The sequence below is a fragment of the Coregonus clupeaformis genome, chromosome 13 (assembly GCF_020615455.1).
Source record: "Coregonus clupeaformis isolate EN_2021a chromosome 13, ASM2061545v1, whole genome shotgun sequence".
Lineage (NCBI taxonomy): Eukaryota > Metazoa > Chordata > Actinopteri > Salmoniformes > Salmonidae > Coregonus > Coregonus clupeaformis.
In genome coordinates, this window is record NC_059204.1 from 12,914,562 (window position 1) to 12,929,835 (window position 15,274).

General features: G+C 43.0%; 1 protein-coding gene across 5 annotated transcripts in view; it reads right to left on the bottom strand.

The window, feature by feature from the left end:
* The window catches only part of LOC121579313 (roundabout homolog 3), a 291,922-nt gene that overhangs the window by 46,393 nt on the left and 230,255 nt on the right, over window positions 1-15,274 (bottom strand). For 3 of the 5 annotated variants that reach the window (XM_041893799.2, XM_041893797.2, XM_041893802.1), the window contains exons 6-8: window positions 14,788-14,915; window positions 14,041-14,052; window positions 599-723 (exon numbers count right to left, since the gene is read on the bottom strand). In XM_041893799.2, the coding sequence (XP_041749733.1) occupies window positions 599-723; window positions 14,041-14,052; window positions 14,788-14,915 (265 nt within the window). The remainder of the gene's footprint in view (window positions 1-598; window positions 724-14,040; window positions 14,053-14,787; window positions 14,916-15,274) is intronic. The other 2 variants (XM_041893800.2, XM_041893798.2) reach the window with 1 other exon arrangement.

A 15,274-nucleotide genomic window follows, 5' to 3' on the forward strand; every position in this document is an offset into this window, starting at 1 on the left:
GAATTAAATAGTGTAGCCTAGGTTGTGCGCTCTGCAAACAACGTGTCCACTCCTACAATGACAACAGTAAGACTGTAATAATAATATACTGAATGAATTAACAGAAATTACCATAACCAAACAAACGTAGATTAGAAGTTATGGGAATTAACAGGAAATGTACTGCTGGTGATACCGGTGCTGTAAGGGGCTTAATACAGTATTATTCCAGCCACTAGGGGGTACTCGGGTGAAGCCCATGGGAAATAAAGAAGAAAAGTTTAAGTGGACTGGGGGAGAGGACGAAAAATGCTCTAAACTGCTGTTACATCGTGCTGACATGATCAAGTAAACAGTACCTTTCGCGTTGGAGTTTATATTATAAGCTTTAATGGGTCACCAATGTTGTACTGGACTGTCAGTTGACTAACTGTAGCCCGTCTGTTGCTCTGCACAATTCATGTCAGCCTCCTTTGTCCTGTTTCATCAATTACTGCTTTTCGACCAATGGCCTGCTGTTGGCATGGCAGCCATTTTGTGGCAGAACCATGCTGACTGAACAGTGAAGTGATCATATTGGTGTATACAGAACAACTGTGTTCCATGGTGTGTGTCTTACCTGGCTGCCTTCTTTCTGCCAGAACACGGCAGGTGGAGGGTTGCCCTTTGTGCCACAGAGGAAGGTTACGGTGCGACCCTGGGCTGTGATCTGGTCCCGTGGCCGAACCACAATCTGAGGGGGCACTGCAGAGAGAGGGAAGAGTATGTTTATGTTGTGTTTCTTTGTGTGTGTGCGTGCGTGTGTGCCTGTGTGTGGTGTGCATGTGCTATCCTGTCTTCGTGTTAGTATGTGTCTGCAAGCGGTGTGTGTGTCCACCACGCTGTCACCACTGACACTGTGTACGTGTGGAATGCTTAGGGGCTCACCAGAGCACCCTGTGCTCACAAACACTATGGACACACACACACACACCTCTGTTTAGAGAGAGTAAAATACAGACCACCACTTTGACAACTCTACCAATCTAACGCTTACATACATTTTAGATTTTTTATTTTTTTGATAAGGATTTAGGGTTCTTTGGCTTTCTACATGATCAGTGGCCATTTTTCACTAGTGGTTTGACCAGGGACGGCCTGTTCAATAGGGCGATATGGGCGACGCACTGCCAAACGGGAAAAGGAAGGGATTTTTTTTCTAATCAATTATATCACGGCAACAGTAGTTATCAGTGTTGTAATCTATACGTCTGATCTGCCACAGTGCCACACTGCCACTAAATGTCGAATCAGGCTAAAGTCGTGCTTCAAATGGCTCCACCCCCTTTTGGGGCGATTTCAGTCAGATTGAAAATCGCCCAGAACTTCTGTCATAGACTCCCATGTAAAATCTATTTTTTTCAAATTTCAGAGCCTTCAATACAATCTCAATGGGTGTCTGTGGGCTTGCACTTACGCGCTTTCGTCATACGTTACGTAACCATGAACGATTGTTTGAAAGAAGTTCCTTTTTGTCGGCGAACAAATGAAGATAAATTGGCAACGAAACAATTAGGACCTCCCAGACCAAATTTAATAATTCAACAGGTTTCTACTAAAGGCGGAAAGTCCTACACCCGAGGATTTTCCAAAAATTGGTACGAACGAAAAAAGACATTGCCACTCACTCAACTGGATGACGAGGGATACAGGCTAGCTGTCCGCCGCCACAACGATGAGGTTAGTGTTGATAATCACAAGTTTACTGGATGTGGATATGGTGTAATAAAGGCAGTTTATTCAGAGGTAAATATATCTGGAATCGCGTTCACGGACCCGTTCGTCAAACTCTTAGGGAGCTATAAATTAAGCCCCATTACTTACCATATCAGATAAGAGAAATTGCTGCAGCTACATATATTTTACATCCTGGCCCTACATAGTTCACTATTTGCATCACTTACCAAAATATTACATGTGGTCATATATGCTTGGAAAGTGGAGATGCCATAGAACGTCAAAAAAGTAAACATTGCTGGAGACACATTGCCGTTTTGGAGAAGACATCGCGTTTGCTAGCGAAGAGATTTGTTGTGGCAAATGAACTTGGGCTGGGAATTGCCAGGAACCTCACGATAAGATATATGCATCAGCATTGCGAGTCTCATGATTCTATACGTATTGCGATTCGATACTGTGATTTTATTGCGCACTATATGTCTGTTGCAGAGGGATCAGAAAGCCATGAGAACGAGTTTTGATCAGTCATGGAAATAAAAGTGCTGAAAACAAATTGTCTCCCAATGTGAAAAGATTGAGAACAAGCTATGAAGGAACAATAATGGTGTTTTGGTGCAGGTACAGCCAACTAGCGCTAAAATATTGCGATATTGTCAATACAGTATATCGTAAAGTATCACTATGTAACTCGATTTCTTTCACCCCAATCCCTCAAATTAACGGTAAATAACTGAATTGTTTGCCCCACATTTAGCTAAGATGATTAGCTAGCCAGCTAAAATGTTTTAGTTAGTTAGCAGTCGCATCTACAATAGTTTACTGTCAATAACATGTCTCCAAAAATGACGTGGTGTCTCCAATTGTGTTGACATTTTACAATTGCAATGCGCATCCATGAGTATCCACTTTCTGTAGCTCAGCTGGTAGAGCATGGTGCTTGTAACGCCAAGGTAGTGGGTTCGATCCCCGGGACCACCCATACACAAAAATGTATGCACGCATGACTGTAAGTCGCTTTGGATAAAAGCGTCTGCTAAATGGCATATTATTATTATTATTATTATTATTATTATTATTATCTGAAGAGAGCCCCGAAACATTGTGTGCAGACATTTTATGCAATAAATGAAGTAGGTTCAATCTAGTAGTTCTGATCTTCTGATTGGTCCTGATGAGTTGGGCGAGGTCCCCTGCAGGCTACTGTCACTGTTGCATTGGCTCTGAGTCGGGTTCTCTGTCTTCAAATGTTCAGCCTAAGAGAGGGGATTTTTGTGTGTGTGTGTGTGTTTAACAGTGATGATGTGTGTGTGTGTGTGTGTGTGTTTAACAGTGATGATGTGTGTGTGTGTGTGTTTGTGTGTGTGTGTGTCCTCAGAGCAAGAACTCGTGAGTTGGAAGAACTGAGAGGCCTATGGCGTGGGTGTTGTCCTTGGCCACCTGCTGACAAGGCTGACAAGATAGGACCCTTTTGTCCATTGTTATTGGATAGGAACAGAACTTATAACCAGCTCCTGACCTAAATAGATCTTAGCACAACATTTTACTCAACATATCATATTCCATATTCACTATAACAAATATATTTACTACGACATTAGCAAGAACCGCCACATCCTCAGCCGGCTAATCCAGTGTGTGAAGTTTTGCGGAGTGTTTGAGTTAGCTTTGCGAGGCAAAGATGAAACTGAGGGCTCCACCAACCCTGGTAAGCCAACACTTTTGAGATCAGTCAATAAATGCTTCTGGTATTGACTTATATGCTGCCCCTGTCTTCATGTTGTTGCTGGACATATCTTTTTTTAAATGTGTGTAGGTCACCTAAATCATCAGAAAAATTGCCCCTCCTGAGAATTTTTTCAGGAGCCGCCACTGGGTTTGACAACATATACCACTAATAGCACATTAAACCTACATGGTGCCAGGATGCAAGTCATAAGAGACATTTTGTTTTGAAATGCCAAAAAGTGGGCAAAGCATTGATGGAAAACAGAGATGCAATGGGGGTGCTTTGTGTGGGTGGATTTCTAGTACACACTTGACAATTTATAGTTCACGTTTGTTTTCTAGTACACACTTGTCTTCATTGTTAAACACCATGTAGGTAGATCCACCACCACGTTTAACATTGATAAAGAGCTTTAAAAAACGAGTACTATTTGATGTACTCGTTTTCATGTCGCTAATGCGACGACATTCGACCTGTGCATGGTTTCTTCAATTTGCGTAAGAAAACAAGTCCACACATATTTCATGGGCTTGTGTTTTGCAGTCCTCTCATGAAGAAACTGTTCATGTTGAAAATCCATCCTATTCCCAACGGGCTTCGTCATACTACCATTGTGATGCTAACCCGAGCATTAGCCACCGCAACTAATAGGACTTGCATAGTTTTTCAAAGCAATCCTTACAAGAAAGTGATCCAGGGTAACTGTCAGCTAGTTAGCCCTGGTTAGTGGAATTCTCATTGCCCCCACCACCACCCCGATGAGCTACTGGAGCATATCGAGGAGCCCACCATACCTCTCTACCCTACCCAGTCATGTACACAAATCTGGACGTTTGGCGGTCACTTCTTGATCTAGGACCTTGTATTCAGATATCTTTGAAGGATGAAAATAATAAAATGGGGATGAGGAGAATGAAACTTCTCACACGCACACACACACACACACACACACACACACACACACACACACACACACACACACACACACACACACACACACACACACACACACACACACACACACACACACACACACACACACACACACACACACAGCTAACCTTGTGGGGAAATAGAATTCAGTCCCATTCAAAATCATATTTTCCCTAACCCTAACCCATACCCTTACCCTAACCTAAAACATAACCTTAACCCTAAACCTAACCCTAGCTCCTAACCCTAATTCTAACCCTAACACTAATTCTAACCTTAACGCTAAACCCCCTAGAAATAGCATTTGACCTTGTGGGGACCAACAAAATGTCCACAGTTGGGCAGATTTTTCTTGGTTTACTATTCTTGTGGGGACTTCTGGTCCCCACAAGTATAGTTAAACACGTCCACACACACACACACACACACACACACACACACACACACAGCCTCTTGATAGCTATTGATCACACCACCAGCTATTGTCTATTATTGCGGAGGGACTGAATGCGTAATGATGTCACCTTTGCCCTTGTGGTGCCTAATTGATTTCTCATCTCCCTGGCTGATCCATCTCTCTTATTTCACTTTCACTCTCAATTAGAGAGCAGATAGAGATGAAGGCCAGGGGGTAAAGAGAAGGAGGAGTAGAGAGAAGGAGAGGGGGTAGAGAGAGTAGAGTGAATGAGAGGTAGAGAGAGAGAAAGGAAAAGAGAGTGAGAGACAGGTCCTGACATAGAACATTAATAGTGCCTTTGGGCAGCATCCATTTTACCTCTGCTCTCATTTCCTTTCAATTCATCAAACCAATAGAGGAGCCAGACCCCAGCAATCACTATCGACCCACCTAGAGCAGTTAGTCTAACAGAAAAGCTATAACCACCTTTGGTTAACTGCCCTGTGTGTATTTTCACTTTGTGAGGTGTGTTTATTTCAGGATGGTTGCTCTATTTCCGAAGTGTGTAGGCCTACCACGAGCTTTCATTCTCCCCTAACGACACCCAACAGAAAAAGCTACCCCTTCTTCCTGCCATCCTCGCTCTTCGCACAGCGGGACGGGCATGGTTAGCATGGCAACAACCAGATAGATCACCCCCAAAATAGACCCCTAGCAGAGGTCGCAGTGGGTCGTGTTCAGGGGTCAAACGAGACGCCACATGCCGACCCCAAAGGTCAACAAGATCTGAAACACATTCCCTGCTGTCTGTCATTTGGGCTACGAGCTGTGGGGCAGAAGAAGAGCTAGCTAGCTAGCAAACAAAAGTAACACCAGCAAACGACAATCTATGTATCCCTCTTTTCTGTCTACGTAGCTATCTCCGGGGCATGCGCCCCTATTGATTCGATCCCATTCACACGGCTGATGAAAGCGCTGAAAGGGCAGAAACGCAACGTAATAACCACATCTTATGCTACCTCACCCAAGGCTTGTGCGCCCACAGACAGAGACGCACACACAAAGACAACACACCTTGATGATTTATCGACAACAATACCAACAAAACAAATCCACTCCACACTAGACAAGGGGTTTGATTAAGACAACTTGACTAAGCGCAAATCCAGCTACTTTCAGTGTTTTTTTTAACTGGGACTTTTTTCCCTCTGAAGCTCCATCTTGAGAATAACAACGACGATGCTTGATTTGAGGAGACACATTCTCTCACACATCGCCTATGGCTACAATAAATTATTAGCCATAATAGGCACAGCGCTACAGCGCTGAGCTTCAGGGAGGGAAAAGGGAGAAGCATTAATGTTCTCACATGGGATAGCACATTGGGGAACACACTGTAATGGCGGATCTAAAATATACATAACACCAGAATTGAGTAAACGTATCAGATGTGTCATAGGGAAGAAATTAGAAATGGCTTCCGCCTCCTACACGTTTTAAGAATCTAAGTTCGATCTTTAAAGCCACAATCCTGAATTTGTTTGACAGCCAAAGGAATTAGCCACTTTGTTTGGTTTGAAGCTGAGGGATGGGGCTGGAGAAAAATTATTTCTTTCAAAAATTATAGAGATACTTGCTTTGAATTTCAAAAACGGAGTCTGTTTACTTATTTTAAGTGCCTATTGCAAGTAAGTACATACATAACTGGGGAGACATGCATAAGAGAGTCTATTTTAGACTGTGGGAGTCCATGACTCTTTCTTTGTGATAAGATAAGTGAAGGAGGTCTGTTACGAAGGAGAGTGGTGGTCAGAGGGAGGTAAAGCAGCTGTGTGTGTGTGTGTGTGTCTGTGTGTGTGTGTGTGTGTGTGTATACAGATGCATCTTCACAAGGAAGTGTGTGTGTGTCTTTGTGTGTAAAGTACTTTTCAACTGACTCCTCAGCCCCCACATACTGTGCTTATGCTAGGCCAGATCAGTGTGCAGTTAGTTTCAGTGTTGAAGTCGTATGGAACACAGCAACTCACAGCAGGCCTCTAAATCAAACAGCAGCAGACAAAGAGTTTACAACAGACAATCTAAAACCATGCACTAAGAGAGAGGGGGCTCTCTCTCACACACACACACACACACACACACACACACACATCATCATCGCGATCACTTGGGGTCGAGTATGATTGTCCTCCTGATGGGTCCTGCTTGTAGGTCTTCAGATGGCGGAAGAGGCCGATCTGGGAGCCACATATTTTGCTGCAGTGTGGGCAGGGGTGAGTGGTGGTGGTTGGGCATTGATGGAAAGTCTCTCCTTTCGAAGTTGCCGCTTGTCTTCTGCGGCATGGTGGAGATCTTTTTCATAACGTGCTACTCTTTCTTGGACAGTTTTCCTCCATGTCAACCTATCTTTTCGCAGTCTCCTCCCAGCTGGAGATGTTTATGTGGAACATTTTGAGGTTAGTCTTTAGGTTGTCCTTGTACCGCTTCTTTTGTCCTCCAGGAGCCCGCTGTCCTGCGTTTAGTTGTGAATACAGGACCTGTTTCGGGAGGCGAGAGTTGGGCATCCTGACAACATGGCCAGTCCATCGGAGCTGGTGTTGAGCAGTTGAGTTGGTGGAGGATTTTTGTCATTTTTATGTTTAGGGCCAGACTGAGAAGCTTGTCTGCCTTTGTGAAAGCATCCAGGTTGCACTGCAGTGGGCAGTGATAGCGTTATCATCTGCATACTGGAGCTACACAATGGAAGTGTTGGTGACTTTGCTCTTGGCCTTGAATTTGTTCAGGTTGAAGAGTTTGGCCTTGAATGCCTTGAAATGCTTCACAGAGTTCAAGTAACAGACACATCTCAACATCAACTGTTCAGAGGAGACTGCGTGAATCAGGCCTTCATTGTCGAATTGCTGCAAAGAAACCACTACTAAAGGACACCAATAAGAAGAAGAGACTTGCTTGGGCCAAGAAACATGAGCAATGGACATTAGATTGGTGAAAATCTGTCCAAATTTGAGATTTTTGGTTCCAACCGTCGTGTCTTTGTGAGACGGAGAGTAGGTGAACGGATGATCTCTGCATGTGTGGTTCCCACCGTGAAGCATGGAGGGGGTGGTGTGATGGTGTGGGGGTGCTTTGCTGGTGACACAGTCTGTGATTTATTTAGAATTCAAGGCACGCTTAACCAACATGGCTACCACAGCATTCTGCAGCGATACACCATTCCATCTGGTTTGCGCTTATCATTTGTTTTTCAACAGGACAATGACCCAAAACACACCTCCAGGCTGTGTAAGGGCTATTTGACCAAGGAGAGTGATGGAGTGCTGCATCAGATGACCTGGCCTCCAAAATCATCCGACCTCAACCCAATTGAGATGGTTTGGGATGAGTTGGACCGCAGAGTAAAGGAAAAGCAGCCAACAAGTGCTCAGCATATGTGGGAACTCCATCAAGACTGTTGGAAAAGCATTCCTCATGAAGCTGGTTGAGAGAATGCCAAGAGTGTGCAAAGCTGTCATCAAGGCAAAGGGTGGCTACTTTGAAGAATCTCAAATATAAAAAATATATTTTGATTTGTTTAACACTTTTTTGGTTACTACATGATTCCATATGTGTTATTTCATAATTTTTATGTCTTCACTATTATTCTACAATGTAGAAAATAGTAAAAATAAAGAAAAACCCTTGAATGAGTAGGTGTGTACAAACTTTTGACTGGTACTGTATATATATACTCCGGACTCCAACATTGCTGTCCTAATATTGATATATTTCTTAATTCCATTATTTTACTTTTAGCTTTGTGTATATTGTTGTGTATTGTTAGATACTACTGCACTGTTGGAGCTAGGAACACAAACATTTCACTACACCCGCAATAACATCTGCTAAATATGTGTATGTGACCAATATTTTTTTTGTTAATTTGATTTGGGAGGATTTCTCCTGACAGGGGAAGGAGTCGGTTGGCCAGTATGCGTGTAAGTGTTTTCCCGGTGGTGGACAGGAGGGAGATGCCACAATAGTTCCCACAGTCTGCTTGGTACCCATTTTAAAAAAATGGTGACCATTAGTGCGTCCCTGAGTTCTGCAGGAATTTCCTCCTTGTCCCATATCGATGTGATCATTGACCTCTACCTCAACTGCTATCCTTCTGTTGAGGATCTCATCAAAGTGCTCTTTCCACGTGGATTGAATATATTCGTCATTCCTTCTGCAGCTTTTGGCCATCTTTTGAGCGAAGGGGGTTTGGGACGCGGTAACTGGGTCCGTATACCATCCTTGGTGGCGTCATAAAAGCCTCTGGAATCTCCAGAGTCTGCCAGCTGCTGGATCTCCAGGGCCTTTTCTGTCCACCATTTGTTTTTTAGTTCCCTCACCTGGTGTTGGACAACTGCCTTCGCTCTGGCATGAGCTTCTCTTGTGGCCCTGCAGTTGATATCGTTCTGCCAGGCACAGAAGGTTCTCTGCTTGGTGCCAATGAGCTGTTCAATTTCAGAGTCATTCTCATCAAACCAGTCCTTGTGCTTTTTGGTCTTATAGCCGAGGGAGTCCTGGCAGGCGTTAAGGTTGGTGAACTTGAGCATGCTCTAGTGTGTTCCAATATCCTCAGGATATTCATTGTGCAGTTCTGCACCAAGAACAGTCTGGAGGTGTGGTCATTTGCTGGCATCACCCAGACTTTTAATGTCAAACCTTAGCCGGTTCAGCTTTTTCTGCACCCTCCTTGTCCGCATGAGTCGGATGGACATAGTGGAGCGAATTAGACTATGGTCTGTCCAGCAGTCATCTGCGCTTGTAATTGCTCTTGTGATGTTCATACACACATTCAAACAGACAAACGCAAACAAGCTGTCTTACACACACACACACACAAGAACAGTCAGTTCTCTTTCTCAAGCTGTCTTAACACACACACACACACACACACACACACACACACACACACACACACACACACACACACAGGAACACACAGTAAGTAACAAAGGACAGCCGTGTCCTCGGAGAAAGCCTCCTCAGGGGCGAAGAGTGACAGGCAGCTGTCACAGTCACACAGTGACACAGACAGACAACAGACACACACACACGCTGGAGTAGACCCAGTCGTAATTTAAAACACACCCAAACGCTATTAATACAGTGTCTTGCTACAGTATCCAAAGACACACCTACAGGAGACAGTGCCTTGCAAAAGTATTCATCCCCCTTGGCGTTTTTTTCCTATTTTGTTGCATTACAACCTGTAATTTAAATGGATTTTTATTTGGATTTCATGTAATGGACATACACAAAATAGTCCAAATTGGTGAAGTGAAATGAAAAAAATAACAATTTGACAAAATAAATAACGGAAAGGTGGTGCGTGCATATGTATTCACTCCCTTTGCTATGAAGCCCCTAAATAAGATCTGGTGCAACCACTTACCTTCAGAAGTCACATAATTAGTTAAATAAAGTCCACCTGTGTGCAATCTAAGTGTCACATGATCTGTCACATGATTTCAGTATATATACACACCTGTTCTGAAAGGCCCCAGAGTCTGCAACACCACTAAGCAAGGGGCACCACCAAGCAAGTGGAACCATGAAGACCAAGGAGCTCTCCAAACAGGTCAGGGACAAAGTTGTGGAGAAGTACAGATCAGGGTTTGGTTATAAAAAAATATCCGAAACGTTGAACATCCCACGGAGCACCATTAAATCCATTATTAAAAAATGTAAAGAATATGGCACCACAACAAACCTGCCAAGAGAGGGCCGCCCACCAAAACTCAGGCAAGTAGGGCATTAATCAGAGAGAAAACAAAGAGACCAAAGATAACCCTGAAGGAGCTGCAAAGCTCCACAGTGGAGATTGGAGTATCTGTCCATAGGACCACTTTAAGCCGTACACTCCACAGAGCTGGGCTTTACGGAAGAGTGGCCAGAAAAAAAGCCATTGCTTAAAGAAAAAAATAAGCAAACACGTTTGGTGTTCCCCAAAAGGCATGTGGGAGACTCCCCAAACATATGGAAGAAGGTACTCTGGTCAGATGAGACTAAAATTGAGCTTTTTGGCCATCAAGGAAAACGCTATGTCTGGCGCAAACCCAACTTCTCTCATCACCCCGAGAACACCATGTTTTTCATCGGCAGGGACTGGGAAACTGGTCAAAATTGAAGGAATGATGGATGGCGCTAAATACAGGGAAATTCTTGAGGGAAACCTGTTTCAGTCTTCCAGATATTTGAGACTGGGACGGAGGTTCACCTTCCAGCAGGACAATGACCCTAAGCATACTGCTAAAGCACCACTCAAGTGGTTTAAGGGGAAACATTTAAATGTCTTGGAATGGCCTAGTCAAAGCCCAGACCTCAATCCAATTGAGAATCTGTGGTATTTACATTTACATTTACGTCATTTAGCAGACGCTCTTATCCAGAGCGACTTACATTATTATTATTTTTTTTTTCATACCCCCTGTGGGAATCGAACCCACAACCCTGGCGTTGCAAACGCCATGCTCTATCAACTGAGCTACATCCCTGCCGGCCATTCCCTCCCCTACCCTGGACGACGCTGGGCCAATTGCGCGCCGCCCCATGGGTCTCCCGGTCACGGCCGGCTACGACAGAGCCTGGATTCGAACCAGGATCTCTAGTGGCACAGCTAGCACTGCGATGCAGTGCCTTAGACCACTGCGCCACTCAGGAGACATAGGTATGACTTAAAGATTGCTGTACACCAGCGGAACCCATCCAACTTGAAGGAGCTGGAGCAGTTTTGCCTTGAAGAATGGGCAAAAATCCCAGTGGCTAGATGTGCCAAGCTTATAGAGACATACCCCAAGAGACTTGCAGCTGTAATTGCTGCAAAAGGTGGCTCTACAAAGTATTGACTTTCGGGGGGTGAATAGTTATGCACGCTCAAGTTCTGTTTTTTTGTCTTATTTCTTGTTTGTTTCACACCCAAATATATTTTTCATCTTCAAAGTGGTAGGCATGTTCTGTAAATCAAATGATACAAACCCCAAAAAATCCATTTTAATTCCACGTTGTAAGGCAACAAAATAGGAAAAATGCCAAGGGGGGTGAATACTTTTGCAAGCCACTGTATTTCATTTTCAATAACTTTGCAAACATTTCTAAAAACATGTTTTCACTTTTTCATTATGGTGTATTCTGCATAGATGGGTGGGGAAAAAAAATCAATTAAATCAATTTTGAATTCAGGCTGTAACACTGTGGAATAAGGGGTATGACAACTTTCTGAAGGCACTGTAATTTAGATATGTCTCTGATTTAATTTCTGATATTTTGGTAGGCTATTTGTTAGTCAGCTTGTCTATAATTAGATACATGCAGCTCCTCTTCTTTCATTATATGTTGCCTTGGGAGACTAAATAAACCCTTGCTTACCAGACTAATGCCATAAATTATAGAATTAATAGTTTAATCTGGTTGACATCGGTAAAGTTCTCTGTCATCTCTGCTTTTTTCGCGGAGCAAAGACGTTTAGGGACCGGGTAGAAAATGCAATAACCTGTACAAAATCACATCAGTTTGACCGGTTGTAAGGAAATAGAAAGCTGTAAAAACAACTCAACATGTTTCTGATAAGATCTCAGTTCGGCTTGGATGCATATTTTATGTGATTGAAATATTGTATATTATGATGCTGATAAAGATAGCACTTCTACAGATGGTCCCTAACTGCGCATTAGCATTTTCTCAAGATGCTGAAAGAAATAAATCATATTTCTCCACTCTTGTTCCCAAGTAAAAATTTGCATTTGGTGTATCATTTTACTGCAAGAAATGCTTAATTCTGCAGGAGTTAATATTAAGACTGTGAGAGGTTATAGACCCACAGTCAGTGTCTAGATTTCAGTTTCCATTTAACCCATCTGAACAGTAGGCTACAGTTCCCTTGATGTGCCATAGGCCTATTTAAAGTCCCCGTCTTGTGACAGTCGGATTTGTATAGCGCCTCATAATCATCACACTGCTATCATCCTCTTTCCCAAACATTACTTTTCTGGCCCTCCCTTCTCTTTATTTTCAACTCTCCATTTCCCAGCTTTTCTCTTATTGAATTAAACTCCGGCATTGTCCTTTTTGCCTCAGTGGATCGATGTTAACTTTTTCTGCCCATTGCCAAAAGCGTTTGGCTATTGGTGCGCATAAAGTTAGGCCCTAAAGCTTAGGCTTACACACTAATGCCAGATAACCTAAAATAATAAAAGAAAAACCTTAATGTAGCCTATAGATATCAATTGCACAATAATTATAAATTTATAATAATATAATATAATAATTATAATAATAATAATAATAAGCCATTTAGCAGACGCTTTTATCCAAAGCGACATACAGTCATGTGTGCATACATTTTTACGTATGGGTGGTCCTGGGGATCGAACCCACTACCCTGGCGTTACAAGCGCCATGCTCTACCAATTGAGCTACAGAGCTACAGAGTATGTATTTTCTTAAGTATGTTTTCCCTTTATTCAACCCGACCGCCATCCATCCGCCTTTCATCCACACAATATTTTCATGAACCTAAACCCGCCCGCACTGCGGATATAACCGTGGGGATTGCAAGTTACAAGTCAACCATGGTGTATGTCGTTGTAGGTGTACAGAAAAGGCTAGCTCTGCATGCGTCAATATCACAGGCCAGTTTGATCCAATGATCCTTTTTTGCATTTCAATGTTTATGGTTAATGTGTCGGTGGTTGTTGCTGTATATATAGTGAAGACTATCTATAGTACAGACCATTTTGTAGATGAACTCGAAGCTGATTGGATTGCTGACGTTGAGCCACGTCCATATATGGTATTGTCAGAGTATGATTTGAAAGGGCTGTCAGGGGCGCTTAATGAATATTGACTTTTACCCCGTTCACCGAGACGCCAATCATACAGTATAAAAGCAAATGACAGGTTTCTACTATGCCCAATACAGATGTAGTATCTTAATTTGATCAGTATTTTGTTGCTGAGAATTTTCCTACACAGCAAACTTGTTGTGTATTTAAGTTTTTAAAAGGTTTCTAAAGTTTATAATTTCCAGTCTGAAAATTCAGACTTGATTTGCCCTGACAAAAAAATGTATCAACCCTACAAAAATTTCCATTAATAATCCACATAATAATTCACATTTCCTGTTGCTGCAGGATTATTTTCCTGCTGTACCAAACTGGCTCAAATTAAGATCCTACATCTCTATGGCAACCGCATGGAATCAGATAATTCCTTGCCCTCCTCCCGACACACACACACACACGAGATGAAATGGTGTACTTACTGAATGGACCCACTGGAATGGAGAGATGGAGAAAAATGGAGCGGAGAGAAAAAAGAAAGAGATGAATGAAAATGAGATGTGTTGAGTTGAGACTTGATTTAATGAGCAGTGCAGTCCAATGAACCAAGATTTAGTGTATCATCATTAGATTATGTTTGATGTAGTATGGCTCAGGTTGGAGGGTTGTAGTATGTCTCCGGCTGGAGTCAATTTAGTCAAATCAGGAAGTGAAAAATAAATAAATGCCATTTTCAATTTTCAAGCAGAATTTCTATTCATCTTGAAATTAACCTCAACCCCTGCTATGGCTAGATATTATGGTTTGATGGCTATAGGTAAAAAATGACACATACACACACACACACTAGCATATGCCATTAATATTGCAGCTGCACTCTCCAAACTAAATAATTTTGCCAACATTCACACAGAATAATCCCCATGCGACTCCATGCCATAAACTCCTATTGGTGTGTGTGTGTGCGCCTGTGTCTTTACTTATGTGTGTGTATGCGCACACGCATGTGTGTATTTTCGTGTGTGTGTGTGTGTGTTTGTGTGTGTGTGGAGGGTTCCAAAAGTAAAATGTCAAAAAGTGCAGGAGACCCAAGTCATTATTGATGGAGTCAAATGCTGCTGAAACGGAACTAAACTTCCTTTAATAATGCCTGTCAACTTTACATAAGATACAGTATGTGTGTGTGTGTCACTCATGCCCATATTAATGTATGTTGTGCCTGCTCTTACCATGGACCTGCAGGCTGCCCGATGCCTCTGCCTTGCCCACGCTGTTCTCAGATACACAGATGTAGGTGCCCTCGTCCTCAGCCCGGACCTGGGTCAGACGCAGGCTGTGGTCACTGCGTATATCTGACCTGCAACAACAACAGACCAGGGTGAATATGTAGAATGATAGCATGGTAATTCTCTCTCTCTCTCTCTCTCTCTCTCTCTCTCTCTCTCTCTCTCTCTCTCTCTCTCTCTCTCTCTCTCTCTCTCTCTCTCTTCTCTCTCTCTCTCTCTCTCTCCTCTCTCTCTCTCTCTCTCTCTCTCTCTCTCTCTCTCTCTCTCTCTCTCTCTCTCTCTCTCTCTCTCTCTCTCTCTCTCTCTCTCTCTCTCTCTCTCTCTCTCTCTCTCTCTCTCTCTCTCTCTCTCTCTCTCTCTCTCTCTCTCTCTCTCTCTCTCTCTCTCTCTCTCTCTCTCTCTCTCTCTCTCTCTCTCTCTCTCTCTCGCT